Source organism: Aricia agestis, chromosome 22 (genome assembly GCF_905147365.1).
Source record: "Aricia agestis chromosome 22, ilAriAges1.1, whole genome shotgun sequence".
NCBI classification, from domain to species: Eukaryota; Metazoa; Arthropoda; class Insecta; order Lepidoptera; family Lycaenidae; genus Aricia; species Aricia agestis.
The window spans coordinates 4,860,974-4,888,452 of record NC_056427.1 but is presented as its reverse complement, the minus strand read 5'-3'; the positions used below and the strand labels follow the sequence as shown (position 1 = coordinate 4,888,452).

General features: G+C 35.5%; 5 protein-coding genes and 1 long non-coding RNA gene across 6 annotated transcripts in view; 3 read left to right on the top strand and 3 right to left on the bottom strand.

The window, feature by feature from the left end:
- LOC121737965 overlaps window positions 1–27,479 on the top strand; it is a 380,295-nt gene that overhangs the window by 272,450 nt on the left and 80,366 nt on the right. The gene's annotated exons all lie outside the window — the stretch shown is intronic.
- Window positions 1,510–12,701, bottom strand: LOC121737954 (seipin). The gene is made up of 8 exons (XM_042129696.1): window positions 12,243–12,701; window positions 11,404–11,549; window positions 11,055–11,139; window positions 5,808–5,925; window positions 4,427–4,565; window positions 3,231–3,316; window positions 2,791–2,866; window positions 1,510–1,675 (listed from the first exon to the last, which is right to left on the bottom strand). Exons 1-8 carry the CDS (start codon window positions 12,509–12,511, stop codon window positions 1,587–1,589), a joined length of 1,008 nt encoding a protein of 335 aa, XP_041985630.1. The 5' UTR covers window positions 12,512–12,701; the 3' UTR covers window positions 1,510–1,586.
- On the top strand, window positions 13,233–15,025 carry LOC121737957 (valine--tRNA ligase, mitochondrial 1-like). Its single transcript, XM_042129700.1, has 4 exons — window positions 13,233–13,507; window positions 13,818–13,927; window positions 14,134–14,624; window positions 14,893–15,025. The coding sequence occupies exons 1-4, from the start codon at window positions 13,261–13,263 to the stop codon at window positions 15,023–15,025; spliced, it is 981 nt and encodes a 326-aa protein (XP_041985634.1). The 5' UTR covers window positions 13,233–13,260.
- LOC121737947 (probable valine--tRNA ligase, cytoplasmic) lies at window positions 15,093–17,020 on the top strand. Its single transcript, XM_042129687.1, has one exon. The coding sequence runs from the start codon at window positions 15,171–15,173 to the stop codon at window positions 16,995–16,997; it is 1,827 nt and encodes a 608-aa protein (XP_041985621.1). The 5' UTR covers window positions 15,093–15,170; the 3' UTR covers window positions 16,998–17,020.
- Window positions 22,180–24,715, bottom strand: LOC121737961. The gene is made up of 3 exons (XM_042129708.1): window positions 24,217–24,715; window positions 23,532–23,796; window positions 22,180–22,564 (listed from the first exon to the last, which is right to left on the bottom strand). The coding sequence occupies exons 1-3, from the start codon at window positions 24,544–24,546 to the stop codon at window positions 22,416–22,418; spliced, it is 744 nt and encodes a 247-aa protein (XP_041985642.1). The 5' UTR covers window positions 24,547–24,715; the 3' UTR covers window positions 22,180–22,415.
- LOC121737960 (macro domain-containing protein RSc0334-like) lies at window positions 24,948–27,197 on the bottom strand. Its single transcript, XM_042129707.1, has 4 exons — window positions 26,824–27,197; window positions 26,571–26,663; window positions 25,664–25,739; window positions 24,948–25,315 (listed from the first exon to the last, which is right to left on the bottom strand). Exons 1-4 carry the CDS (start codon window positions 27,169–27,171, stop codon window positions 25,026–25,028), a joined length of 807 nt encoding a protein of 268 aa, XP_041985641.1. The 5' UTR covers window positions 27,172–27,197; the 3' UTR covers window positions 24,948–25,025.

The window sequence follows — 27,479 nt, the reverse complement described above, 5'->3', positions numbered from 1 at the left end:
ATATTGTTATTTTTGTTATTGATCTACATATCAATGTATTTTCAAAGTTGTTAAGATTGTTTTTATTGCTCATTATGTAAATATATTTTATTGAAAATATTTCATAGCTTTATTTTACGTATATCTGTAAGAACCATCTGAAATTTATTAATAAAAACGAAACGAAATAGGCGAGACCTTTTTTTTATGAAAGAAGGGGGCAAACGAGCAAACGGGTCATCTGATGGAAAGCAACTTCCGTCGCCCATGGACACTCGCAGCATCAGAAGAGCTGCAGGTGCGTTGCCGGCCTTTTAAAAGGGAATAGGGTAAAAGGGGAGGGTAGGGATGGGAAGGGAATAGGGGAGGATAGGGAAGGGAATTGGGCCTCCGGTAAACTCACTCACTCTTGCGAAACACAGCGCAAGCGCTGTTTCACACCGGTTTTCTGTGAGAACGTGGTATTTCTCCGGTCGTGCCGGCCCATTCGTGCCGAAGCATGGCTCTCCCACGTATAAATTTTTATACGTGGGAGCATAAAGCAACAAAAATAGCATTTGGCAATGCTAAAGTAATACCTACCTAAAATATTCATTATCGTGTTGCCCCTTGAAATTTCAATTTTAACTGCTGTGTTTCGTCGTGCCTTGTTTCGTCTCGTTTCAGTCTAAACTTCCCCAAAAATATATTTATTTTAAAACCTGGTATTTTATAGTTTAAAACAAATGAGCTACCCATATTAATTTATCAATTCACAAGAATTTAAACAAAATATTGGGGGTAGTCACAAAAAAATATTGGAATTAGTGGGTAGGTCGAAAAAATTTTACGGAAACCTCTTCATACGTTATGCGCTCCTGGTACTTCATAGTTTAAAACAAATGAGCTACCCATATTAATTTGTCATTTTCACAAGAATTTAAACAAAATATTGGGGGTAGTCACAAGAAAACTATTAGAATTAGTGTCCTAGTTCGAAAAAATTGAACTGAAACCTCTTCATACGTTATGCGCTCCTGGTACTTCATAGTTTAAAACAAATGAGCTACCCATATTAATGTGTCAATTCACAAGAATTTACACAAAATATTGGGGGCTACAAGAAAAATTATAGAATTAGGGGGTAGTCAGTAGAAAAATATTAGAATTAGTGGGTAGGTCGAAAAAAATTGATAAAAATTTTCGAGATACAAGCGATTTTACAGAAATATGGGAAAATTGAAATGCTAAGTATGATTAAAACTTTTATTAAAAATCCCAGTATAAAATATAACAACAGAAAACATACAAAATATTAACAAATTCATAATTTTAATTTCCATAATCTATATCACTATACTCAGTCTATTTAAATTATTAAGTTAATTTTATTATTACAATAAAAATGTCATAAAAATAAATATAATAATATGTTTGTACCACTTTTTATCAAGAAAGTATACAAAATATCACTGAAATAAAAAAAAGGTTGGTTCACAGTTTATTTTTATTTAGGTACTTATATTTTTTATTATTGTACTTATATTTTAAGCTCATACTAGTATAGTCCCTGATTATTTAAAATTAATTATTATTATTATTTAGATTTGTATTTTTATAAAATCTTTTCATTCTTTTGAGGTAGCTTTCTTCTTCTCTTTTTCCAACTTGTCGAATTCTTCCATTAACGCTTCTTCTTCTATAAACGGAAAAGAATCTGAAAAAAAAAGATTTAAATTGTTAAAAATACAAATTATGGGTCCGGATGAATGTTGAATTTTGAACTGACTACGAAACCAAAACGTGATAGGCAGTACCATCTAGATCAAAAACAAAAACAATAGAGGTGCGACTTAGCGATGCAAATGCAATACAAAAAACCCATATGCATACTAATATCATAAATGCGAAACGTGGTTTGGCCGTAGAGGTAACAGATAGACAGACTGACAGACGTCTGTCTATCTGTTACCTCTACGCCCAAACCACGTAACCGATTTTGATGAAATTTGCCTAATTCTGAAATATATGAAATAAGCCTTATTCCCGAAACTGATAACAGATTGATTTAGTTTCGGGAATAAGGCTGATATGGGGATACTTTGAGACCTGAGAAAGGACATAGGATACTTTTTATCCCGGAAAAATGTATGGTTCCGCCGCGATAAACGAATTTTGGCGTAACGGAGTTGCGAGCCGAGGCGTACCGAGGGGGGGGGGGGCAGCTGCCCCCCTCTGGATCATGTTGACGTCCCTACTAAGTATCTTATCTAGTACTTATATCTATAAAAATTAAAAATTAAGAAAATGTTTTTTTGCCATTTGTTTGCATTGATACAATAATTTTACAATTTTTTTTTTATTCTTTATAGGCACCTAGCTTATAAAAAATCTGATTTGCCCCCCCTGGCGAAGAACCTGCCCATGGGCATCATCTAGTAGTTACTAGTATTCAATATCCTGTCGCCCCTTGCGATTTTATATGCAACGTTTCGTCGTGCCTCGTTTCGTATCGTTTAAAATAAAATAAATAAATAAATAAACGTTTATTCAGTAATGAAAAACGTTTGAGTGTGAACTGACCCTAAAAATATACAGGATGTAACAAAAATAAGTGATAATACTTTGGGGTGTGTACGTGTTCCTTGCAGAAAACTACTGTGAAAAAAGCAGTTCTGAAAGACGAAATTTTTTTTCACTTATGTATGGGCAAGGGCCCGAGCGTCACAAGTACAAAAGTGAAGGACACACCCCAAAGTGTTATCAGTTATCACTTATTTTTGTTACACTCTGTATATACTATTAATTTTAGTATTAAGATAAAAGTTATACCTTCTCTTTCCAATTTTATCTTCCCTGTAAACTTTCCTTCTTCCTCTTCTTTTTTTATGGATATTCCCAATTTTTCCTAAAATATCAAATGAATTAACATGATAATTTTGACACATATAGTCCGTAAAAAAAGTGAAGAAATTAAAAAGTGGCAACATCGTAGTGTCATCCCTTTCAAATCAATGTAAGAAAAAAGGGATGACACTACGATGTTGCCACTTTTTAATTTCTTCACTTTTTTTATACATTTCTTCTGCGCTGTGCGCATACTAATTTTAAATTTTGTGAATACTAGATTTCACTAGCAAATGTATTAACAAACTATTGCATATTTTATAAATAATAACATAATATCAAAGAAAATGTTTTCCATGCATTATTTTTGAGTAATTTAAATACAGTAAGTACATTATTTCTTTTTAAATATTCAAATAATTTACCTTGAGGAAATCCGGAAATCCATCTTGCAGGTGATACCAGCTCAATATAAAGATCAGCGACACGAAGAATAAGTTGGAACTTATTCCTGAAATAAAACAACAAAAATATGATTATTATTCTCACTAATAAACATGGGTGTCTAGCACAGACATAGATCAAGATAGATACCGCATGTGTATGTACTTCGCGTGCCATATCGCGCTCCCAAACGACGAGCAATGCTCGTTGTTCGAAAGTCTGTTCTTAGTCTGCTATCGGAATCGGACGTCAATCGGAATATTAAAAATGCCTAAACGCCTAAAAGTGCCGTATTGAGCTGTGGAAATTCAAATAGAAACCTTGGCCTAGATAATGGACACGTTAATTCATATCATCGGTACGTCACAGTAGGTAGGAAAAAAGTGGCACGCTCGTATTTATACAAATGGAACGACATGCGGTATCTTTCTTGATGTCTGTGGTATCTAGTGTCTTTGTAAAGCGCATACTAAAACAATAGGTTTTTTTTTAATAAAGCTTAAAGCCTCAATAAAATATGGTACCAGTAGTTCCTGAGATTAGCACGTTCAAACAAATTCTTTAGCTTATAAAGCTGAAGAATTTGTTTTAGATAGCGTCCATCCTAATATCGTCCATACTAATATTATAAATGTGAAAGAGTGTCTGTTTGTCTGTTACCTCTTCAAGTTTAAATTGCTGAACGGATTTTGCTGAAATTTTGTATGGGCATGTATGGGGATAGTTTAAGTCCCGGGAACGGACGTATGATACTTTTTATCCCTGAAAAAACTAATATTATAAATGCGAAAGTGTGTCTGTCTGTTACCTTTTCACGCTCAAACCGCTGACCGGATTTTGCTGGGTATGGGAATACTTTGAGTCCCGGGAAAGGACATAGGATACTTTTTATCCCGGAAAAATGTACGATTCCCGCGCGATAAACAACTTTTGGCGCAACGGAGGCCAACATCTAAATTCTAGTATTTTTTTTATTTTATGAAATAAACAGGTCACCTGATGGAAAGCAACTACCGTCGCCCATGGACACTCGCAGCATCAGAAGAGCTGCAGGTGCGTTGCCGGCCTTTTAAGAAGGAATACGCTCTCTTCTTGAAGGTTTGCAGGTCGTATAGGTCTGGAAATACTGCTGGTGACAGTTCGTTCCAGAGTATGTAAAATAATCAGCAGTGCTCACCAACAACAGCAGATGTCTTAGGCCAGTAGTACATGATGTATCGGAGACCGGTGAAATGTGCTTGTATCTGAAGCTCACAGGAGTGCACCTGTGCAAACCGTGATTGGAGCTCCACGTAGGCGTCTGTTACGGGTTGGTTCTGGAATAAAAGAGTAAAATTTGTGGAATAAAACAAAAAATATATTATATGCTTGACAGTTGACACATTAAAAAAATTTAATCTCCGTTTTTGCAGTTGGTTAAAAATCTGATATAACGACTGGTTGTTATACAGAGTGTTAGTGTAAACACCGTTATCCTTGTAACCATCAAATGAGCCCGTCAAAATGAACAACTTTTTCTATAAGAACAATGCTGGGAACTAAAAAAAATGCCGTCTTCATACACATACGGATGCCCGGATCAGCAATTTGTTCTCACTCACTCGGTGAAACACAGCCCAAGCGCTGTTTCACGCCGGTTTTCTGTGAGAACGTGGTATTTATCCGGTCGAGCCGGCCCATTCGTGCCGAAGCATGGCTCTCCCACGTATGGATATGAAGACGGATTTTTTTTGAGTTCCCAGCATTGTTCTCATAGAAAAAGTTGTTCATTTTGACGGGCTCATTTGATGGTTTCAAGGATAACGGTGTTTACACTAACATCTTGTATACGATAGTCGCAATAAACACAAATGGCAAATGCTAGTAGTTTTGTCCTTGTCTATCAAGCATATTGTTTCCAATGTAACAGACAAGAATTTAACTCATGGCAACCATACATTTTCCTGGTGTGGCTGTACCATAAAGTTAATATACCTAACGGAATAGAGCAACAATCTCGAGCTGTCAAACGAAACCGAAATTGGTTTCATCTGTGTGTAAAAATATGTGTACAAGCATGATTGAACATGATATTGTCAACGTGCGGCACGTGCCGACTGGACGTCAAAAAAAGAGTGCTGTCATGTATCACACGTCTCTTTTTACCACGCATTGTTACTGATAGTGACATCTCTCTTGCTTAGTTGCTTCAGGCCTTTGTTTCTCTATTCCGCTAGGTATATTAACTTTATGGGCGGTACCCACATCGCCTAACATTCCTGCATCGCGCTATCGAAGTTTTCTCAGAGTGTCGATATATATATTATATACGACAGCTGAAATGTATTACGTGGGCTCCGGCCTGACCGAGCATACTACCTCGCTCGGTCGGAAGATCTTCCTTTGTGGCCTCCACATTCCCACACCGGTATAAAACCTATTATATGTCCTGTCTCAAAGTATTTCTATACCAAATTTCCTTTTTAGTCAGGTCAAAGGTTTTAGTCTGTAGTGGTAACTAGTAACTACTAACTGGTAACAGACAGACACATTCACATCACTAATATCTAAGTTTTTACCTCATCATCTTCAAAATCGGTGAACAGCTCAACAATAAGATTCTGTTTTTCCTCATTGAACCCCGTCACAAGCAGCGGTGCGTACACTAGAGTCCTCATTACATAGTGCAATAGCGACCTGAAATGCACACAATAACAATAATGTCAATTATATTAAGGTGACGCCGCGTTAAAGTAATCGGCCAAGGGCGAGTCGGACTTGCGCACGAAGGGTTCCGTACCGTTGTAGAGCAAAAATAGGCCAAAAATTGTGTTTTTTGTATAGAAGCCCCCCTTAAATTTTTATTTTATTTAAATATTATTATTAATTACTAAAGTTCACATATAATTAAGGCTTTTGTGAAAATTTCAAGTGCCTACCTGTTGTCATCATTGATACAGAGCAAAAAATGTTTGAAAATCACGTGTCTTGTATGGGAGCCCCCCTTAAATATTTAATTTATTTCGTTTTTAGTATTTGTTGTTATAGCGGCAACAGAAATACATAATCTGTGAAAATTCCAACTCTCTAGCTATTACCGTTCTTGAGTTACAGCCTGGAGACAGACAGACAGACATCGAAGTCTCAGTATTAATACCGTTTGGGTACGCAACCCTAAAAACCGTGCTGGATATGATTTAGAATGCTTGTTTTCTATAAACAAGCAATGGAACAGCAAAAAATGGAAAGGGCGTAAGCGACAAAATGGTTTTTGTCGCCGTCGTCGCGAAATTTGGTATAGAAATACTTTGAGACAGGACATATAATAGGTTTTATACCGGTGTGGGAATGTGGAGGCCACAAAGGAAGATCTTCCGACCGAGCGAGGTAGTATGCTCGGTCAGGCCGGAGCCCACGTAATACATTTCAGCTGTCGTATATATGTTCGTCAATACTGGACTCATCCTTTTACAGCCGATAGAATTTTCGAAGGTTTCTCTGTCCAACAATAAACATCGTAGTGGTTTATATTATACTCTTTGTTAAACATGTCGGCGCCTGTATCTCCAATGGAGTGTCCGTCTCCAAACGATAAACGATACGAAGATAGATGTGGAACATTTGATAATCGCAGTACAAGAAAGAACACCATTGTGTTTTCATCTACAGGGTGTCAAAAGACCGCTTCCGATAACTTCGTGGGGTTATTATAGGGCATGAGATATATCCATTGGTGCAAGAAATTTTCATGTAATCGCCAGTTTTTAAAATAGTCAAAATTTTCAACACGCAATGTATAATGCGTGCAGTTAATGCGCGATAATATCGCCCGCCGCCGATGAATGAAACCCCGGGCCGAGCCGGCCCCCCCGCGCCGCCCGCGCCGAATACCGCGCGCGCGGCTCTGCGCTAGTCATGAGTTAAGACAAAACAGCTGATCGTGGTGTGCCCTATACCCTAGCCCGTAGGTAGTGAATAAACCACCAATATTGTAATGATTATTAAATTACAATAGTTTACACGATTTAACAAAATGTTACAATTTATTAATTACCGTTTCTCAGGTTTTTACTCAAAAATACTCAGTTTTTACTTCCGGCCAAAAAGGAAAAGAAATCATAATTCACATCCGATCATCATCCGATTTACACATCTGTAAAAATACATACACAGTTACCTACTGCACCTATCAATACCTATCAATGGAAAACATACGTGATAACATGTTCACTGACCTGTGATCAGCTGTCTGCTTTTATGAAATGCAGTTCGAACTGTGCTCCATGATCCATCTAACTCGATGTAGATTGCAGAGTTATTCAACACTTAACAAAAGTAATTACAGGAGACATTCCAATTCTTTAAACACTTTTTATTCCACTGTTTAAACCGCACTATCGTCTATCGACGACGATGTTCACCTGTTCCTTAAAGCATCGCACATTCATCGGACGTATCTTGTCACGGCCCGTTATTAATTACAAACATAAAAAAATAGTTAACAATACACAAAACAAGCAATAATATGACAACATCTAAACGTAAAATTACAAAACTTAAACAAAAACGTCACAGTACCTACACCAGCACGGCGCGTGTTAGACAGCCGACTGAACAAAATTGAAGAAAAAACTTTGTAAAATAATAGGGATGTATCCCTGTGCAATGTGAATATTTTGAGTAATCGATAATTTTTTTATCGATAAATCGTATTAATTGTTTTACATACGAGTACGTATTGATTACTGTCAAACTAAAAATAAACAAATACCTACTCAATATTAAGAAAAGCGACAATAATTAAAAGTTATTTAATTAATTAGGTATTAAAGTATTTTAGACGCGCATAACGCGTACCACGGTATAACAATCATTTTATCACGGTAATGTAGGTATCGAATTTAAAAAAATGAGATGAGATCTACTAAATAATAGTTATAATTTTTATTATTTAATGGTAATTTAAATATCGACTAAATAGTATTGAATTTATAGGGTACAACACTTAGATTGTCCTTGAAATGGATTAGCGACACGTGCGTCGGGCACCTGCACAGCGGCGCGCTTTGTCGGCGCCGCGATCAAAGCAAGCCGCCGCCGTTCGGTGTCCTTTGACTACTTCCGAAAGTCGATACACGACGAACATTATTTCAAAAATTAAAATAGATTTTTTAATTTAGTAGCCATTTGAGCATTGAGGTAATAGGTTGTTAGAGTTGTTAGGAGATAAGTTTGATTTTTTAACAATTACTTCAAGTATCAAAACGTGGTAGTATTGTGTAAAGTGTTAATAATTGATTATTATTTCAGTTGTAATAAAATACTTTGTGGTGTGATACATTTCGTTAACGAGAAGTTTTTTTGACGTTCTTGGTGGTGACTGGTCTTATTGCTTGGTGTTAAGGACTATTTTCAAAATGCATAAAGAAGTAAGAACACTTGAACTCAACATTTTTCACGTAAGTTAATTGCCAGTTTTATGTATGAGGTTTTTTTGTGTATCATCTGTTATTTCGATTGATAAGTGACGATTGCGGATAAACAGTTCATCCGCATAGGTTTCGTTACTTACGATGAACTTTTTAACTAGTCTAATAATCTTAGAAGTTTGCCATACTGTCGTAAGTTGTTACACATGCACAGACAGTTACTTACAGTTTTCTACATGAGCTACCATTAAACTCTTAACACTGCAAGTAGCTTAGATGAGAGGTCAGAGGTCAGAGTTCTAAGTTCCACGTCATGGTGACCTTCATGGGTTTGAAATTGAAAAGACATACATTAGGGTTTCTGTGTGTTCTGTCGTAAGTCGTAACTCGTAGTGTATCGTCATTCGTCGCATACGACCTTTCGACTTAGCGTGCGTAGGGCGGAGCTAACAGCTGATTAACGCGGTCAACGTTCTCGGGTATGTACTCGGAACACGAGAACGTTGACCGCGCGCTTGAAAATGCTTATTGGGGTAAAAATAATAAAATTTAAAAAAATATTTTAAAATATTTTTCTATGTGGTTTATTATCATGTTTAAAGGGTTTTAATTATAAAAAAATAAAGAATAAAAAATTAAAAAAAATAAAAAAAAAATTAAAAAAAAATACATATTCGTAATCAGAAAATGTAGTATAATCATACCCCAAAGTTATCGGAAGTGGTCTTATTACACCCTGTATAATATAAAAATGAGTCGCAAATTTTTTTTTTTTTATTAAATAAGGGGGCAAACGAGCAAACGGGTCACCTGATGGTAAGCAACTACCGTCGCCCATGGACACTCGCAACATCAGAAGAGCTGCAGGTGCGTTGCCGGCCTTTTAAGAGGGAATACGCTCTTTTCTTGAAGGTTTGCAGGTCGTATCGGTCCGGAAATTCTGCTGGTGACAGTTCATTCCAGAGTTTTACAGTGCGCGGCAGAAAGTTACGCGAAAAACGCACTGTGGAAGACTGCCACTCATCAAGGTGATGAGGATGGTATGTTTTTCGCGTGGGACGATAGCGAAAAGTTGCAGGTGGTATGATTCCGAACAATTCCTCAGAGCACTCCCCGTGATACAACCGATAGAGGATGCAGAGTGAAGCTACATCTCGGCGTAATTCCAGGGGGTCCAAGCTGTTTGAAACACTATGGCAGTCAACAATTCGAGCAGCCCTTCGTTGGATACGATCCAGAGGGAGCAGTTGGTATTTTGGCGCCCCTGCCCAGAGATGAGAACAATATTCCATATGAGGCCGAACCTGCGCCTTGTAGAGTTGTAGGCGTTGGTCCGGGCTGAAGTACTGTCTCGCTCTGTTAAGAACACCAAGCTTCTTCTGAATGTGTTGCTAAGCGCAAAACTCGAGAACGGCTGAACGGATTGGGCTAATTTTAGTCTTAAAATATTCGTAGAAGTCCAGGGAAGGTTTTTAAGTGACACGAAGTTCACCAGGACAGCTAGTTCTATAATAGAATTTTCATTCTATAATAGCCAAATAATTTTTTGGGATACATCCGAATTTCATGTTATTTCTGATAAAAGAAACCTTCGAAAATTCTATCGGCTGTAAAAGGATGAGTCCAGTATTGACGAATTTTCTTTTTTTTCTTCAGCGGTCCTCCAAAGTAGTAAATAAAGACAAGCAACTTGTACGAAATCCATGGTGAAAGTGAGCAAAGATCACTATTTATTAATCGCAGTGCGCGCACCGTACTCTCTGCGATTTTTTACAGTGCGATTTTGAAATCGTGTCGCAAAAATTAAAATCGTGGTGCGCGCTAGGCGTAACGTCGCTTAAACAGAAAAAGTGACAGATTTTGTCTGTATAACTGTCAGTATTTCTACCCTTTTGTATCCTAATATGGTTAAGCTTTAGCCTACTGCAAAGATCTTTTTAAAAATGGGATACAAATGCTAAACAACCATCACTTAAAATGACACCTCCTTTAATGAGATAATGTCATGAATCATGATACTTGAAATTGACAGGATGGGGATAAATGGTAAATGGTATATTTTCTTAAACCAGTGGTAGGCAACAGGCGGACCGCGAAAGGTAGGTTTTATACCAAGTATCAATTAAGATAAGGTTTATTAATTAAAATAACATACCATCCTCATCACCTTGATGAGTGGCAGTCTTCCACAGTGCGTTTTTTTTGCGTGCGCAAATTAAATTTTAAGCTATGGATTTCCGCAAAGTAACGCCTGATTCCATTAACTAGATAAAAATGTATTTGGCCCATAGATTCGATTTTCCAAAAGGGAAGCCAACGGGATCGGGTTATATGGACTCTTCGCCACTGATCCGGACCCCACCCAAAATTACTTGCCGACCCCTGTCTTAAACCAACCTGTGTTTAAGCATGGCAGATCGGCAGGATGACCGAACCAGGGCTCCGCCGGAAGCTCGCATCTCCGCACATATCATAAACATACCTGCATTATAAATAAAGTAATATTTTATAAAAATTAAATGATTATTTGAAGGATAACATCAAACATTTTAAATCTCAGTCTTGTACAGTATTCCAAAGGAACAAAGAGTGTCCATGTGCACACACATAGGCATAATAAATTACTCTTGTGTAGCTAACTTGGTTTATATAAACCTGATATTTAAATACATAAACTGTGTGAAAGCTATAAATGTTAAATGTACTAAGTAATACTAATATTATAATCGAAGGACATAGTTCTTACCTAGATCCTTATTAACAGGTGACTCTGGCATTTCCAAGGCCAGTCGTATCCGATACGGCTGTGATGGCATCAGCATGCTGCTGCGCCGAGTAAGCTGGACATGAGCTGATGGATATGAGCATATACCCATGTCTTGGTCGCATGATCTGTAAGCAAGTATGTAGCTTGTATAGTAATGTATAGCTTATGTTACATAGACTATAAGCATACAATATATTATATACCTATTAATCAATAAATAACAGGGCCAGAAATAAAGAAGATTTTGGGTGATATTATAGAACAAACATACACACACCTGAGAAAGCCAAATGTTATATGATCTGCATTAATTGAAATTGAGACTATACTCCACTCGGGCTAACTTGTCGCTAGCGGTCATTGACTCCCTGTCAAAAACTTGTCATTTTCCATATTAAACCCCGATTGACAATATCTGACACTTCATTGTCAATCGCGGTTTATATGGAAAATGACAAGTGTTTGACAGGGAGTCAACGACCGCTAGCGACAAGTTAGCCCGAGTGGAGTATTTTTTTAAAAGCAGGTATTTAATACCTGTTATATTTAATATATAACAGGTAAAAGGTATTTATATAGAATAAAAATTACTTAATCATTTTTAGTTGTAAAAATATTGTATTGCAAACAAATGGCAAAAATTTGTTCTCTTAATTTTTTATTTTTATAGATAAAAGTAAGTACTAGATAATATACTTAGTAGGGACGACAGCATGATCCAGGGGGGGGGAAGCTGCCCCCCCTGCCCCCCCTCGGTACGCCCATGGTTATGCTTCAGTAGTAAGACATAAAGAGTGATAGCACTGAATTTCACTTACTTAAACTGCAGATGAACTGGCCTTGTGTGGGTTACGTTCGGCATGTAAGTGTAGTAGAATATGATGTACATAAATATTGAGATCCACAAAATAGCTGATAAAAACACCGTTATAACACCGACTCTATATAAAAGTTCTTTTATGCTAGTAATGCCTTCGTTGGTCTTTCTCTTGTAGCCCGTGTACTGGTCACTTAAGAAGGATTCAATGGGGTGACGAATAAACTGCCGAAACACTATAAATGGGTTTATATATTGCACCAAATCCATGATGAAGATCCGGTTCTTCAGACTTTATCTTCCAAGTAACAATTAACCGGTCAAGGAAACGGATTCATTGATAAAAATATGCTGATAGTATGTATTGATTAGTTTTACAACGTTTTAACCTTTTATCTTCGAGTTAATTCGTTTTTTTATCACTTTTTGAAATCAAAACATAATTTTGACACAACCGATAACCAAACTTTTTTAAATTTTTTTCACACTTCCACAGACTCCACTGAGTGGAGGAGAGGAAAAAAAACGACTCAACGACAGTAACTGACTGGACGTGGACTGTGGAGTGTGGAGTGAGTGGAGACTGGAGTCCACGGTCGTGTCCACACTCCACACTCCACAGTCTCCACACTTCCAACTTCCAACTCAGTTCGAACTTCCTTCCACAAATCACAATCCACAGTGACCAGTTGACCACATCACCACAGTTTAGTGACCAGTTGACCACAGTGAACAGTCCAGTGACCACTTAACCAGTCACCAACACAGAATACAAATTACTCGGTCACCAATGTGTTATGTGAAATGTTCACACTCCACTGTCTTGATGTGATGCAAAAAACCAAAACTGAAAAATATTTGTATCTTTGCCTTATAGAAGAAATAAAAAAATTACAAATGACAACGTCACCTCTCAACGACGTCTGTCAAAGAAGAAGAAGCAGAACGTTAAATGTTTACAAATATTTTTCAATTATTTTCTTGTTAAAAGCCAAATAAAATATTATTTTATATTAAATATGATGAGATTTAAAAGATCTCTCGTTGTTTCCTATGGGACAATCCCTAGAAGATATGAATCAAGCACTGTTATCGTCAAATCTAGAGAGAATCTTTCGGCCGCAGCATATAAGCCCGAAATCGTTGAAAAGGACAAATATAATACATGGGAAGCTAAGGGGTCATTTGAACCGGAGCCCGACAATAAGAAACCGCGCTTTACAATGGTTTTGCCACCTCCAAACATCACCGGAAAGTTACATCTAGGTAAGGTTATAATATTTTGAAAATTGATTATAAAATTTAATCTGAATTAAACCAGTTATCTTCTGCTATAGAAAACAATCGTTCTATATTTTGCTCATAATTTACGCGCCCAGAACAGGCTGAATAGGCAAATAGTCAGTACTCCACAAGGTACTCCACCTTATCACTAGGTTTCAAATGTAAAAAAGAGAGTGATTCTATGTACTGCGCACACACTTTGACGTTATACAATTTATCTTGCATATCTGGTATGGTATCAAATAGGACAAAACGTGTAGAAGGCCTTATAATTCACTATCATCATTGACAGGTCATGCGCTGTCCTGCACTATTCAAGATGTGATTGCACGAAGTAAAAAATCATTAGGATACAATGTGCTTTGGCTACCCGGTACTGATCATGCAGGGATTGCTACACAGGTAATTTTAAATATCTACAATACATACTTTGTCTTGGCTATGTGTCACTTCTTTAGGGCTTAGGCATTCTCTTTCAATACTTTTTGTCTCTTTAGTAAAAGTTGTAGTCCATCTGAATTGTGTTTGCAGTGAACATATTAAAAGATAATATAAAATTGAGACAAACAAAGATATATGCATTCCATAAAAGAGATTTTATTTTACAGGGTGTAGTAGAAAAGTACATAAAAAGTACCAAATGCCTGGATCGACATACGCTCGGCAGGGAAAAATTCTGCGAAGAAGTGTGGAAATGGAAGGAAATACATGGTAACACTATCACCAAGCAACTAAGAACCCTCGGCTGTTCTTTAGATTGGTCCAGAGAGGTTTTTACGATGAGTCCGAAACACTCACATGCTGTCAACACAGCATTCATAAAACTATTCGAAAAAGGTTACATTTATAGAAAGAAAGCTTTAGTCAACTGGTGTAGTACCCTTAAATCCACTGTCTCAGATATAGAAGTAGAAAACTTGGCTGTAACAGGACCTACGGAAATAATGTTGCCAGGCCACAAAACTCCTGTGAAGTTTGGACAATTGTATACATTTGCATATAAAATACTCTTCAGTGATGAAGAGGTATTTGTGTCTACGACTTTACCAGAGACCATGTTAGGTGATACGGCCATAGCAGTGCATCCTGATGATGAGAGGTAAGAATAAAACTGAAGATAAAATTGATCATGTAAATATCATACCTTCTCTGTCATGAATACAAGGAATGAGGGAGAACATGTTACAAAATGAATACTTTAACAAGTGTTGGTAAAATTGGTACTCTTTCTTTTTGTCATAATAAAAAGGACACCTGATAGACAGTAAAAATAATTAAAATAAATAACTTTTCAAGACTTTTAATTAAAGAAGGTATAATAACAGCACAATAGAAAATATTGAACATAATCAAAAACTAACTTTCAGGTACAAGCATTTAAAAGGCGCCCTTGCAGTACACCCATTTAGAGAAGAAGCGATACCTATAATCCATGATACGATGGTCGACATGAAATTCGGAACAGGAGCTGTTAAAATAACTCCAGCACACAGTAATTGACTACACAGTTGCCAAATACCACAATTTACCACTACTAACAGTTATAAATGAAGAAGGTAAAATAATAAACGCAAATAAATTCAATGGACTCGATAAGTATGAATGCAGAAAGAAGATAGTTGAAGAATTAAATGATTTGGGACTTATGAGGTCAGTAGAAGCACACAATATGAATTTACCAATTTGTAGCCGAACTGGTGACGTTATTGAATATTTACCTAAAGAGCAGTGGTTTCTATCTTGTAGTGAACTTAATAAACTAGCTACACAAGTAGTAAAAGACGGAAAACTGAAGATAGAACCAGAAAAGTTTGTAAAAAATTGGTTAGATTGGACCAATGATGACAGAGATTGGTGTATATCTAGACAACTTTGGTGGGGGCATCAGATACCAGCATACAAATGCAGTGTTGGTAAAGATTTGATTTGGACAGCGGCGACTGACGAAAAGACTGCTAAGCTACAAGCTTCTAAATTTCTGAGAACAATACCAGATGATATCACAGCAGAGAGAGACACAGATGTTCTTGACACTTGGTTTTCATCAGGTATATATCCATTTGCTGCTCTAGGCTGGCCTGAAAACAGTAAAGATTTAAAACGTTTTTATCCGTTAGATTTAATGGTCACTGGACATGATATTCTAGGTTTTTGGGTTCATAGAATGGTTATATTAGGTCTTAAAATGACAGATAAACTACCTTTCAATGATGTACTGCTACATGGTGTAATTTGTGATAATAAAGGTGCTAAAATGTCTAAAAGTAGAGGTAATGTTATAGATCCCATAGATGTTATTGATGGTATAACATTAGATAAGCTAAAAGAAAAGGCAGTGAGTATGCATAAAGAAGGAATTTTGAATAAAGATGAGTTGAAGAAAGCAGTAGCTTATCACAAGTCAAACTTTTCGACCACAAACGGTATTCCACAATGCGGTGTAGATGCTCTGAGATTTACGCTTTTATCCCAAGATATTGGGTCCCATTTCGTCAACTTTGATGTCAATCAGTGCCACGCAAACAAACTATTCTGTAATAAAATATGGCAAAGCGTTAAATATACTCAACTTTCGTTTGACAAACTTAAACCTGTAATCGATAGAATCACTCTTGATGACCTAACATTCTTCGACAAATGGATTCTAAGTAGACTAGCTGATATGGTTGAAACAGTCGAAAAGGCAATGGATGGTTATCAATTTCATACAGCAGTCAAATCATTAAGAACTATGTTATACAATGAATTCTGTGATGTGTATTTAGAGGCTACAAAACCCGGTTTCGAAGATGATAATTTTAAAATTGGTTATGCGCATGCGCACTGTCTTTCAGCAGTCTTAAATACCTCTCTCAGATGCTTAGCTCCATTTATGATTTATATTACTGAAGAGCTAATATCCAAAATACCAGCTTTTGAAACTAACATAATACACAATTTTAATGACACAGACAATTTAGAATTGCCAAAAGGTGCAGATTTTAGAATGTGGCACAACAAAAATCTGGAAATACAAGTAGACAAATTATTAAATACGATATATCTAATACGAGAGGTAAAAGGGCTTTACAATATATCTAACAAATTGAAACCATTAGTATACATTACAAGTAAAGATGATGAATTATTAGAGAATATAAAACGCAATTCAAAAATTGTTTTAAATCTATCTAGATGTAGTAGGATTAAGTTTGAAGAAGTAAATGATAAGAATACAATTAATGCGTCTTTAGATAAAGATACAGAAATAAGAATCGAGTTAGAAGGAAATGATATTGATAATATTCTAACAGCTGCAAAAACAAGAATTAGTAAGAGAGTAAAGAAAATTGAAGAAAGTATAGAGAAATTAAAAAAAAGGGTGACAAGTGAGAAATATTTAAGTTCAGTAGCTGAAAATGATCAGAATTTAGATAAAGAAAGGCTATTAGAAAAACAAGAAGAGTTAAAACGATTACAAAGATTAATTTAGATTATTTTTGACTGATAAACTTAATTATAAGCTGTATTCTATAGAAATAAAGAGAAAATATTTGAATTGATTTTTGTTTTTATTGAAAAGCCCTAGAAACAACTGGACCACTTTTCATAAAATCTATCTATACAAGTACGAACGCATGATATAAAATAGATAACTAGAGGACACTAAATACTAAAACTATTGACTAAATAATTAAAGACTTTTAAACAATAATTTTAATTTAATAAACTCAATTATAATAAAATTAATACTAAAATTATATTATTTTCTTTCTTGATATTCTGGAAGCAGTATGATGTATGTTGACATGTAAACTAAAACAGTGATAAATATAATAATTTTTAAGATCATGCTTAGATCGTTTTTCATGACAAGTGTAGGTACCATAAAGTTAATATTCGGAACGTGCACGTCAGTAGTGACATATTTCTAAAGTCAATGCATATTTCAAACGAAGTTTTAGGGGCATGTGTCAAAAAATAAACAACAAGAGTTTGTTTATTTTGTAAATATTATAGCAAATAAAATATATTTAGAACAATAATTAATGGTATTTGGGTTAGATTTAGTTAAAAACTACTTGTGGAAAATGAATATAATCATAAAAACTGGTTTTGAAAGTGTAAAACACTCAATAAGTTTCAAGGCCCAATCTATGCTAAAAGGAAATAAATTGGTGTTAGCAGGACATGTAAGGGATGTAGAAGAGCTAAGAACTAATGGCAATGTTATTTAATACGAGCCAATATAATTCGTTGAACATCGGTGACTTTAGCACCCTATAAAACAAGTTCAAACGTAAGTAATGAACCAACAAAAAAACTTTAACTAAGCGTTTAGATAAAGCAAGTTTAAACATTTTTATTCATTCTTACAGATAGATAATAATGATCGAGTGGTTGCTGGAGTAAAATGCAGCTGCATTTATATCCAGAACGGCAAGAGCAAACATATTGCTGCTTTAATCAGTAACAAAAATACAAGCAATACTTAAAAAGATCAGTTAAACCAGATGTAGTATCTGGTGTATCGTCATTTTTGAGTCACTGTTTCTTCCACCTGATACTTTGGATTTAAATGAAATAGGTATTCTATGAAACTATCACTGCAAGTTTTGTCGTCGGATTTTGGAGAACATGGTGATCCATCAATCATCAACACTAAAACGATAGTTAGGTACTCAATTAATATCTTTATAAAATGCAACTCAAATAAAATTGACTTGACTGATAATGCAATTTTAGGTTATATCGAATCACATACTTTTTCATTTTTACAGCAGTTATCTGATCTAATTTCCTAGTGGATTTAGGAAAAACATTAAATTTGTATACTGACTACCTATTTTTGCTGTTATTTTTGCAGTCTACGATACAAAAACCATTAAGACCAATTTCTAAAAATTTCAAAACAAGATTGACAAGTTTGTTGGACTACTAACTGAGCCCCTTTGGTTGCATATTTTTGCCACGGCAAGCGCGGCAATCGCTTTCTTTACCCCCTCCACCCACTTCGCACGCTCCGAATACCTAGCGGAATAGAGAAACAAAGGCCTGAGCAAGAGAGATGTCACTATCAGACACTGCGTGGTAAAAAGAGACGTGTGATACATGACAGCAGCACTCTTTTTTTGACGTCCAGTCGGCACGTGCCGCACGTTGACAATTTAATCTCATAGAAATCATGTTCAATCATGCTTGTGTAAGTGTATACGTACAAATTTTTTTACACACACCAATTTCGGTTACGTTTGACAGCTCGAGATTATTTCTCTATTCCGCTGGGTATATTAACTTTATGGTAGGTACAGAGTAAGACAAACAATATTACTTTAAAATGTTTTAAAAACAGTCTTAAAATTTAAAAATAAACAATATCACAACACAACTTTTTTGATTTGAAAATAATAAAATAAATTTTGAAAATAATAAAATACATGTATATGTACTATCAGAAAAGTTGATTTCTAGGCAGATGGCGGACCTAAGTAATTTGGTCGCGTTAAGTCAAACCCATCCGACCGATCACAGTTAACATTGAATTGACACAAGCCGACCACATGACGTAGGTCCGTCAACTGTATATGAATCAATTTCCTCGATGGTACATGATTACTTTTGTTATAAATACATTAAAATGTCTAGAACGGTAACAATGTAACTGTACAGTTTGTCCACAGTGGGAACGTTACGACGCTATATACAGCATAACTGGTGAGACATGTTCAATACTCGAGGACGTGATATTTGGCTATTATATTAGTTGAAAAAAAATATAATATCAATTGATCACTGAGTAAATGTAGCTTAAAGTTGAATAATTATTTACCCAACGCATGGACACCGCGCGCGGGTGGGATAGCGCGCGGCGCGGGGCGCAAGCCGCCGCGCCCGCCGCATAGTAATTTACTAAGTGTCCATGATTCATTTATTTAAAGGGAAATTTGGACAAAAATTAAGTAATTACCTAATTTTATTACATAATCATAAAGAGAACCGAGTACCGAGGCCGGTATAAATAGTCAGTACTCAAGATGCAACTCGGTCTCAAGACGCGGTTCGGCTCTATGATTGGTCCAAATTTTGACAGCCAACCAATCACAGAGCCTGAACCGTGTCTTGAGACCGAGATGCATCTTGAGTACTGACTATTTATGTGACGAAACTGTGTAGTTATATTGATACCTGTGTAGATTCAGGGTCAGGTTCACGAAAACGCGACAGTCGACACCTAAGGGTGAAAGCCAAACGAGTGTAATTTGTGAGTTGTGAGTCGCAGAATTCCGTCGCGTAAATATCTTTTCATACAAATCATGACTCACAAAATTACGCTCGTGTGAATCAAACGACACTGAAATATGAAACTGAATGCAGCAGAATTTCTGCCAGCCGAAATTCTGCGACTCACAACTCACAAATCACGCACGTTTGGCTTCACCAAGAGCCCAAAATTCAAATTGCAATCTATATATATAAAAATGGATTTTCAAATGTGTTAGTCGCGCTAAAACTCTAAAACGGCTGAACGGATTGGGCTGATTTTAGTCTTAAAATATTCGTAGATGTCCAGGGAAGGTTTTAAAGTGATACGAAGTTCACCGGGGCAGCTAGTAAAACATAATAATATTGTAACTTGTCTGTTGTATCATGTATACAGGGTGTAACAAAACTATGTGATAATAATTGTCACAAAAAATAAGTTGCTCTTTCGGCGCTGCCACTTTCGCAGTTCTTTTTATTATTATAAGGGACACATACATACCCTAAATTATTATCACTTAGTTTTGTTACACATTGTGAGTGTATACAAAATACAAATCAAATTTTGATTCTCCTATGTCTTAAGATAACGTTTCAAAATTGAATTTAAGAACGCTGCGTTGCATTTCATTGTGAACCGACCCTAATATGTTCACTTCATTTATAAAAACATACCACACTCCTTATATATACTTAACTATACCTATAAATTATTCCTAATATAGACTTTCTACTATCCCACACAATTATATTATGTACTATCAGAGAAGTTGATTCCTAGCCAGACGGGGGACCTACGTAGTTTGGTCGCGTTATGTCAAACCCAGCTGACAGATCACAATTAACATTGAATTGACATGATCCGACCAAATGACGTTGGTCTGTCAACTGCCTAGGAATCAATTTCCTCGATGGTATATAATCATTTCATCAAAAACTGAATTGGCATTATCACTTTTGATAACATTTTTGGAAACTACATAATATATTGAATATGATGAAATTCGGCCAAAAACCTATCTCTTAGACTGGATTGCACCAACTAACTTTAACTTTAATTTTGACTACAGTGCAAAATGTCAAATCTTTGGGTAAAGTTAAAAATGGACGCCATCAAGACAAGACGCCATATTTAACTATAACCATAGAGCTCGACAAGGTTTTAAATGCATGTGGCGAAAAAAGGAACTAACGCTGTCATCATACAAAAACCGCCATTTTTGACAGTTCTCCTTTACCAGCAGCGCTCCTGCCCACGCGCATTTATAACCTTGTTGGATCAGCTGTCATCTGTCAATTTCTCTGGGCAAAGTTAAGGGTAAAGTTAAAGTTAAATTTACCTTAACTATAACCATAACTTTAACTTTAACTTAACCCACGCCTCTGGTGCAACCCAGTCTTACACTTGCATAAATACTCCCACGAATATTTACCTTCTTATGTAGGGGCTACGCAAGAGAAACAATTTTTTTTAGAAATGATAGTATCAGACACTATGGAAACAATTTATTTTAGGACAAAACATTACTTTTTTGGGGCAATTAAAATTTTACTTCTCGAAAAGGGCTCCGGGAGAACCGCTGAGTTAGGGAGTTAGAGTTTAGACATCCTGTTTCCAAAAGTACTCAACAGAACGCGACAGCAATAATAATATGTTCGCGTGTGAAAAAGACAAGTAGCGATAGGTCAATGGCCGAATTTCTTCAAGTTCGAAAACCAGGGTATACCAATTTTGAGTCATATTTATCATAAAAAAACTAAAATTGTGCTTTCAAAATAAAATCTCTAAATTTTTGGTGACCGAATTGGCATTATTCAACAATATATGCATCTCTTTCTTAACCTAACTGAATTAACAGTAGGGAATATGCAGTGATAAAAAATAGTTTTTTGATGACAACAGGTAGCCACTTTTTTTTGGCCCTTTTTAGCCCTAACACCGTTACTGGGAATATTCATAAAAACGATAACTTTTGTTTTAAATTAAAATATTATGAAAGCAGAATTTAAAAAACATGTGCGTTTCCCTCTTCTCCCAATAAAGATAATCGGCCAAGTGCGAGTTGGGCTCGAGAGAGCAAAAATAAGAAAAATATGAGTGTTTTTGTATGAGAGCCCCCTTAATTATTAATTTTATTATAAATTATTAAATTACAAATAAAACTGCGTAATTTGTGAACATTTCAGGTGGCTACCTGTTGTCATCATTGATAACGAGCAAAAATGTTTAAAAAATCATGTTTGTTGTATGCTCCCCTTTTAATATTAAATTTATTTTGTTTTTAGTATTTGTTGTTATAGCGGCAATAGAAATACATAATCTGTGAAAATTTCAACTCTCTAGCTATTACCGTTCTTGAGTTACAGCCTGGAGACAGACGGACAGACATCAAAGTCTCAGTAATAGGGTCCCGTTTTTACCCTTTGGGTACGGAACCCTAAAAAACAAAATTATACATTTTCTAATACAATGCATTTACAACATACTTGATTTTAAGAATTTAAAAGCAAGTAAATGTTTTCTTTCAGTGATATCCAAAAACTATTGCTATGATTTCCCACAGCAGTATGATTTTTTTATAAAACAAAAATATGTGCATATTCCCCATTGTACATAATCTACAAACATCTAACAGGTAAACATAATATACTATGAACAATTATTAGTTTTATGTTTGGTGCGCTTTGGAAATTTTTGTATTTTTGTGTTCTTCGCACACTTTAACTTGTATATTACTTTTTGCACAATATCGTCTTTCTTGGGCTGAACAGCATTTTTTATGGGTTTCAATAAACTTCCTGAAAAAAAACATACTTTTATTAACACCTCCATCGTGGGTATCGCAGACACAATAGATTTTCAAACTGCTGCTTGGGGATTGATGGGTTCAAATGTAATAATTAGTAGTATATAATTTGTTAATAATTTATTGCTGTTGGTTCCGTAGTTACTAAGTTTTTGTTTATATATAAGATTTATAATTATGTACTATGGTTACTGTTTGTTAACTTCAATAAATTTAGTTTGTTATTATTTTTAGCAATATTCCGCGAAAACAACTTCCACCTTTAAGTAAATGAGTGAGTGTACGCATAGGCATGCGTACAGCACCTCCCTCCTCCCACACTGCCTATGCGTACATTCGCATGCAAGAACTTGCAAACACCACCACCACACAAGCAATAATGTTGGCAAATCCGTGCAAGGCCCCTCACCACCATGTAGGTTGAAAACCTCGACGCGCGTTTCGCCCCAACACCGGAGCATCCTCAGGATGTGGACTCTACGAACAACGTCCGTTAAGTTAGACATTGTTCGTAGAGTCCACATCCTGAGGATTTTATACAATATGAAAGGTTATTCCTGTATTAAAAGTCGTATCTGTATGACTTCTACACCATTTCACAGGACATTTAGGCATTTTAACAACAAAAATATTGTAAAAAGCCACATAAAAAGTAAGTAAACAAACCTATGTAAACAAATTGTAAAATGAGTTTGACAAAATTGTCATGTCAACCTGGTTGAATGTCACTCGAGTATATATACACGAAAAATGTGTACCGAACACATGCATAAATATGCATGTATTCGGGTCACATTTTGTAGCCTTATGGTGCACTTTTTTTGACGGAGTTACTCTTCCTTAGTTTTTATTATTCGTAGATGATACCCATATTTAATACACACCCATGACCCAGGAACTTCAAAAACTTTTCCACCCACTGAGCCACAGAGGTTGTCAATATTGGTTTTAATACTTACTTGTCGGTGTCACAGTAGCTGCAACCGAATTTTTCAGTTTTTTCTCTTCATCCTCATGCCATTTTACATGTCGTACTAGGCAATACAAATGTTTGTACTTCTGGGAACATTTTGCACATGCATACACCATCTCGTTATTCTTTAATCGGTTCTTGTCGGAATACATGTCTTCGTATTTGTCGGCGTCTTTGATGACACCACCTGGCAGAATTTCTAAGGTCGGCCAACTGCTCGGTGATTGGTTTGATATTTCTGCTATTTTCTCCTGAAATATTAATTATGTGTTTAATTATTATTTAAAAACAATGTTAGGAATTTACATAATATTATAATCTACTATTGTCTAATAAAGTAAACAACTATATGATGCATAGGCCCATTATATAGTTGTTTACTTTTTATTTGTTTACGTTCAAATCACAATGAATTGAAATAGTAGATGAGAGCCTCTATTACACAGTGAATAAGTGACATTTAAATTATAAGCTTTATAGTAGCTCATATTGAACTCTGTTTACTTCCTTTACTCTTAAAATCAGGCACACAATCCAACAAGAGATGATACACAGAACTGACATTTCCATCCGTACTTTTTATACAATCAGGTGATACCTTGTCCCAACCAAATAAAAATATTGTTGGTCGAGAATAGATCCTACGACCTCCGCAAATCTCTACACCTTACCTTAGTTTCAACATTGGATTTCGTGATATCCGGAATAATGTACTCCGCAGTATCATTGCTGTCGTCCGCACTCTCTAAATTCCCCTGCTCGCTGGCGCAATCTGTGTCCGTATCCTGAGAGTCTTCCACTTCTTCCCACTTTATAGGAACCATACTCCCAATAGCACAGTCCTCATTACGATCGTCAATCACGCATTCGTTGTCATACTCCAAGTTTTCTATCATCTCGTCGTCCAAATACAGCTCGGTTTTTTCAGGTTGGACGTCTTCCATACGGACCAAGGTAACATGATCTAAATCATCGTTGTCTTCCAAATCATTTGCGGACATTTCAACACTGTTTGTTCAACGTCAACAATTGTTAGAATCTCACAATATTTGCATTCACTGTTATCCTTTTCGGTAAGAGATTTTTAACATTATGATATTAATAGTAAATATACCGATTTATTTACTCTTACAATAAAAATAAAATAAAATGGGACAGATCGAAACCAAATCTCAATATTTTTGTTGACAAAATGTCAGTGTCATCTATCAATCGAGAAATGTCAAAATAATTTACTTCTTCTTTGTTTGCACGTGGTAACTTTAAAGTAAATTAGAAAACGCAGGAAACAAATGATTTCCTAAAAGTTAAAACTAGGCTAATAGTAATTAAATACCCGTGCTTCTATATTTCTTAAAGGATTTATTGGCTTAACTACAAAATTCATCGAATAAAATTAGCATTATCAAACCAAGGTATATTATTAAAAAACTTTAAACAAAACTTACAACCAGAGTCTGTCTTATATTTTACTCATACATTAGTTAGTAGGAAAGTATATTTGCATTAACGTTTCATAGATATCAACATCGACAGGCATGAAAGTACAGAAGATGATTCTGTCTAAATCATTACTTTCCAAATATTTCCTGGCTGATTGCAATGCAATGTGTGCTGCTAGGCGATTAGGAAAACCATAAATTCCGGTAGAAATGCAAGGGAAAGCGATAGATTTCAGCTTGTTTTCCTTCTGGAGAGTCAAACTGTTCTCATAGCAGGATTTCAGGTTTGGCGCAGAGCCATTTTGAGGTCCCACTGTGTGGATGACATCTGAAACATTATATTTGCAAAATTAAGTGATAGGAATATAAATACATTCCCAAATCCATACTATTATTATAAATGATAATGTGTCTGTCTGTCTGTTACCTCTTTATGCTTAAACCGCAGAAACGATTTTGACAAAATTTGGCATAGAGATACTTGCATTACAGGAAAAAACCATTTTGTGATAGTTTTTGTTCTGGAATAATATAAGGTTTTCGCGTAATAAACGAATTTCTTCTACTTTTTTAACTATTAATCCTTCGGTCATGGATTCTTGGAAATCTATTGTTATTCTATTGTGTCTTGCTCACCGGTGAGCAGGGGCTTGATGGGTTAAGAAATAAAAATTACATTTTGCTGGCAAATTGTATGCTCCAGTAATCCTTGCTTCCCCTGTAGGACAACCACCAATGGAGTTGCATTCATCCTAAAAAACACAATTTTTATAAGAAACCCGAAATATAAAAGAAACACAAAAAAATGGTTTTCATTTATCTAGCAGTAGCAAAGAAAACATTTATGTCAAATGTACAGTCTGTCAAGAAAGTGAAGAAATTAAAAAGTGGCAATATCGTAGTGTCATCCCTTTCAAATCAATCTACAAAAAAAGGGATGACACTACAATGTTGCCACTTTTTAATTCCTTCACTTTCTTGACGAACTATATATTCTACTAATCAAACATTGGCAAAGGAAAAAGTTTTAATGAAATAGATAATTATTTTCTTGGGTACGGTATAGCTATCATGGTAATGAAAATCTATACTAATCAAACATTGGCAAAGGAAAAGTTTTAATGAAATAGATAATTATTTTCTTGGGTACAGCTATCTTGGTAATGAAAATCTATGGTCAAAATTTCTCCAACTGCAGATGGTGGACCCACATAATTAAGTTGGGTTCCATCAGGCCCTGCTGTCAGACTCACAATGACTTGACTATAAGTGGCCCCTAGACAATAATTTTTATTGTGCAATATCACATATCGTGAAATTTTATTGATTGAATATTATATTGGGTTGATACTGAAGCCTCCCGCCTTTCAATCTTATTGTCAAATATATTTTTTAATAATGCTGTTAAATGATATTGTTCAATGATATTGCACAATAAAATTGATCGTCTAGGGGCTCACTTACACAACTATGCCTATGAGTCAATGTGAAACTGAATAATGTAGAAAAGATTATGACATGTCAAATTCTATGTTACAAGGTATGCTCAAGGTATTATATTTTGTGTATTTTTGAGATTATACCTGTAGCAATGGCCCAGCAGCCCTATGTATTGCTCCATCAACACCACCTCCGGCTTTCAGACGAGAATTCGCAGCATTTATTATAGCATCAACCTACAACCAATTAACAAGATTTTATTATATTGTTATACATCGAAAAGCTTATTTATTTAGTTATTTTATTGAAAAATGTCATAGAATCTTCGATTGTCACGTGGGAACTGTACAGTCCACGATAAAAAGTAAAGATATAGTGAAACTATGTATTACTTACTTCTAGCTTTGTAATGTCTCCTTTGAATATAGACACTTTCTGACTCAGCTCCTTGTTTTTTCCCGAATCTAAGGTTATCTTTCTGAACTCGTTAAGATCATCATCCGTCGGTTTTTTGTCCGCAATGCCCTTGTTTAAATCAAAATATTGTGACCAAGTTTCAACTTTGTCGAGCGTGATAAAGTCAGACTTGTAGAGTTTTCTTTTTTCTTCTGTCGGTAAGCCAAGAATACGGCTTTTCTCAACACTCCACTTTTGATTCGATGCCATTCTTGTAAATCGAAGATTTAAATTGCTACAACTTAACAAACTAACTTTCGCAATTTTCGCCGATGAAGGAAACAGCATTGCAAAAATTTGAAATATTTTTATTTGGATTTTGACACTGACAAATGACAGCTATGTCTACATGACAATTATATTTTTTTGCAGTTATTTTAAAGACAAAGAGCTTTGAGCATTCAACATTATTTATTATTGAGAAAAAATATTAGTGCCATAGCGGAAAATCTCTTTTTACTTTATCGCCTACGCTATGCGATACCTAACCATTTGCTTTTATTAGTGGACACGGCACCATTAGGTCTCTACCAAATCAAAATACTGTGGCCTGTCCGCCATTTTATGTTCCGGTTCTCCGAGGTACATAAACTGTC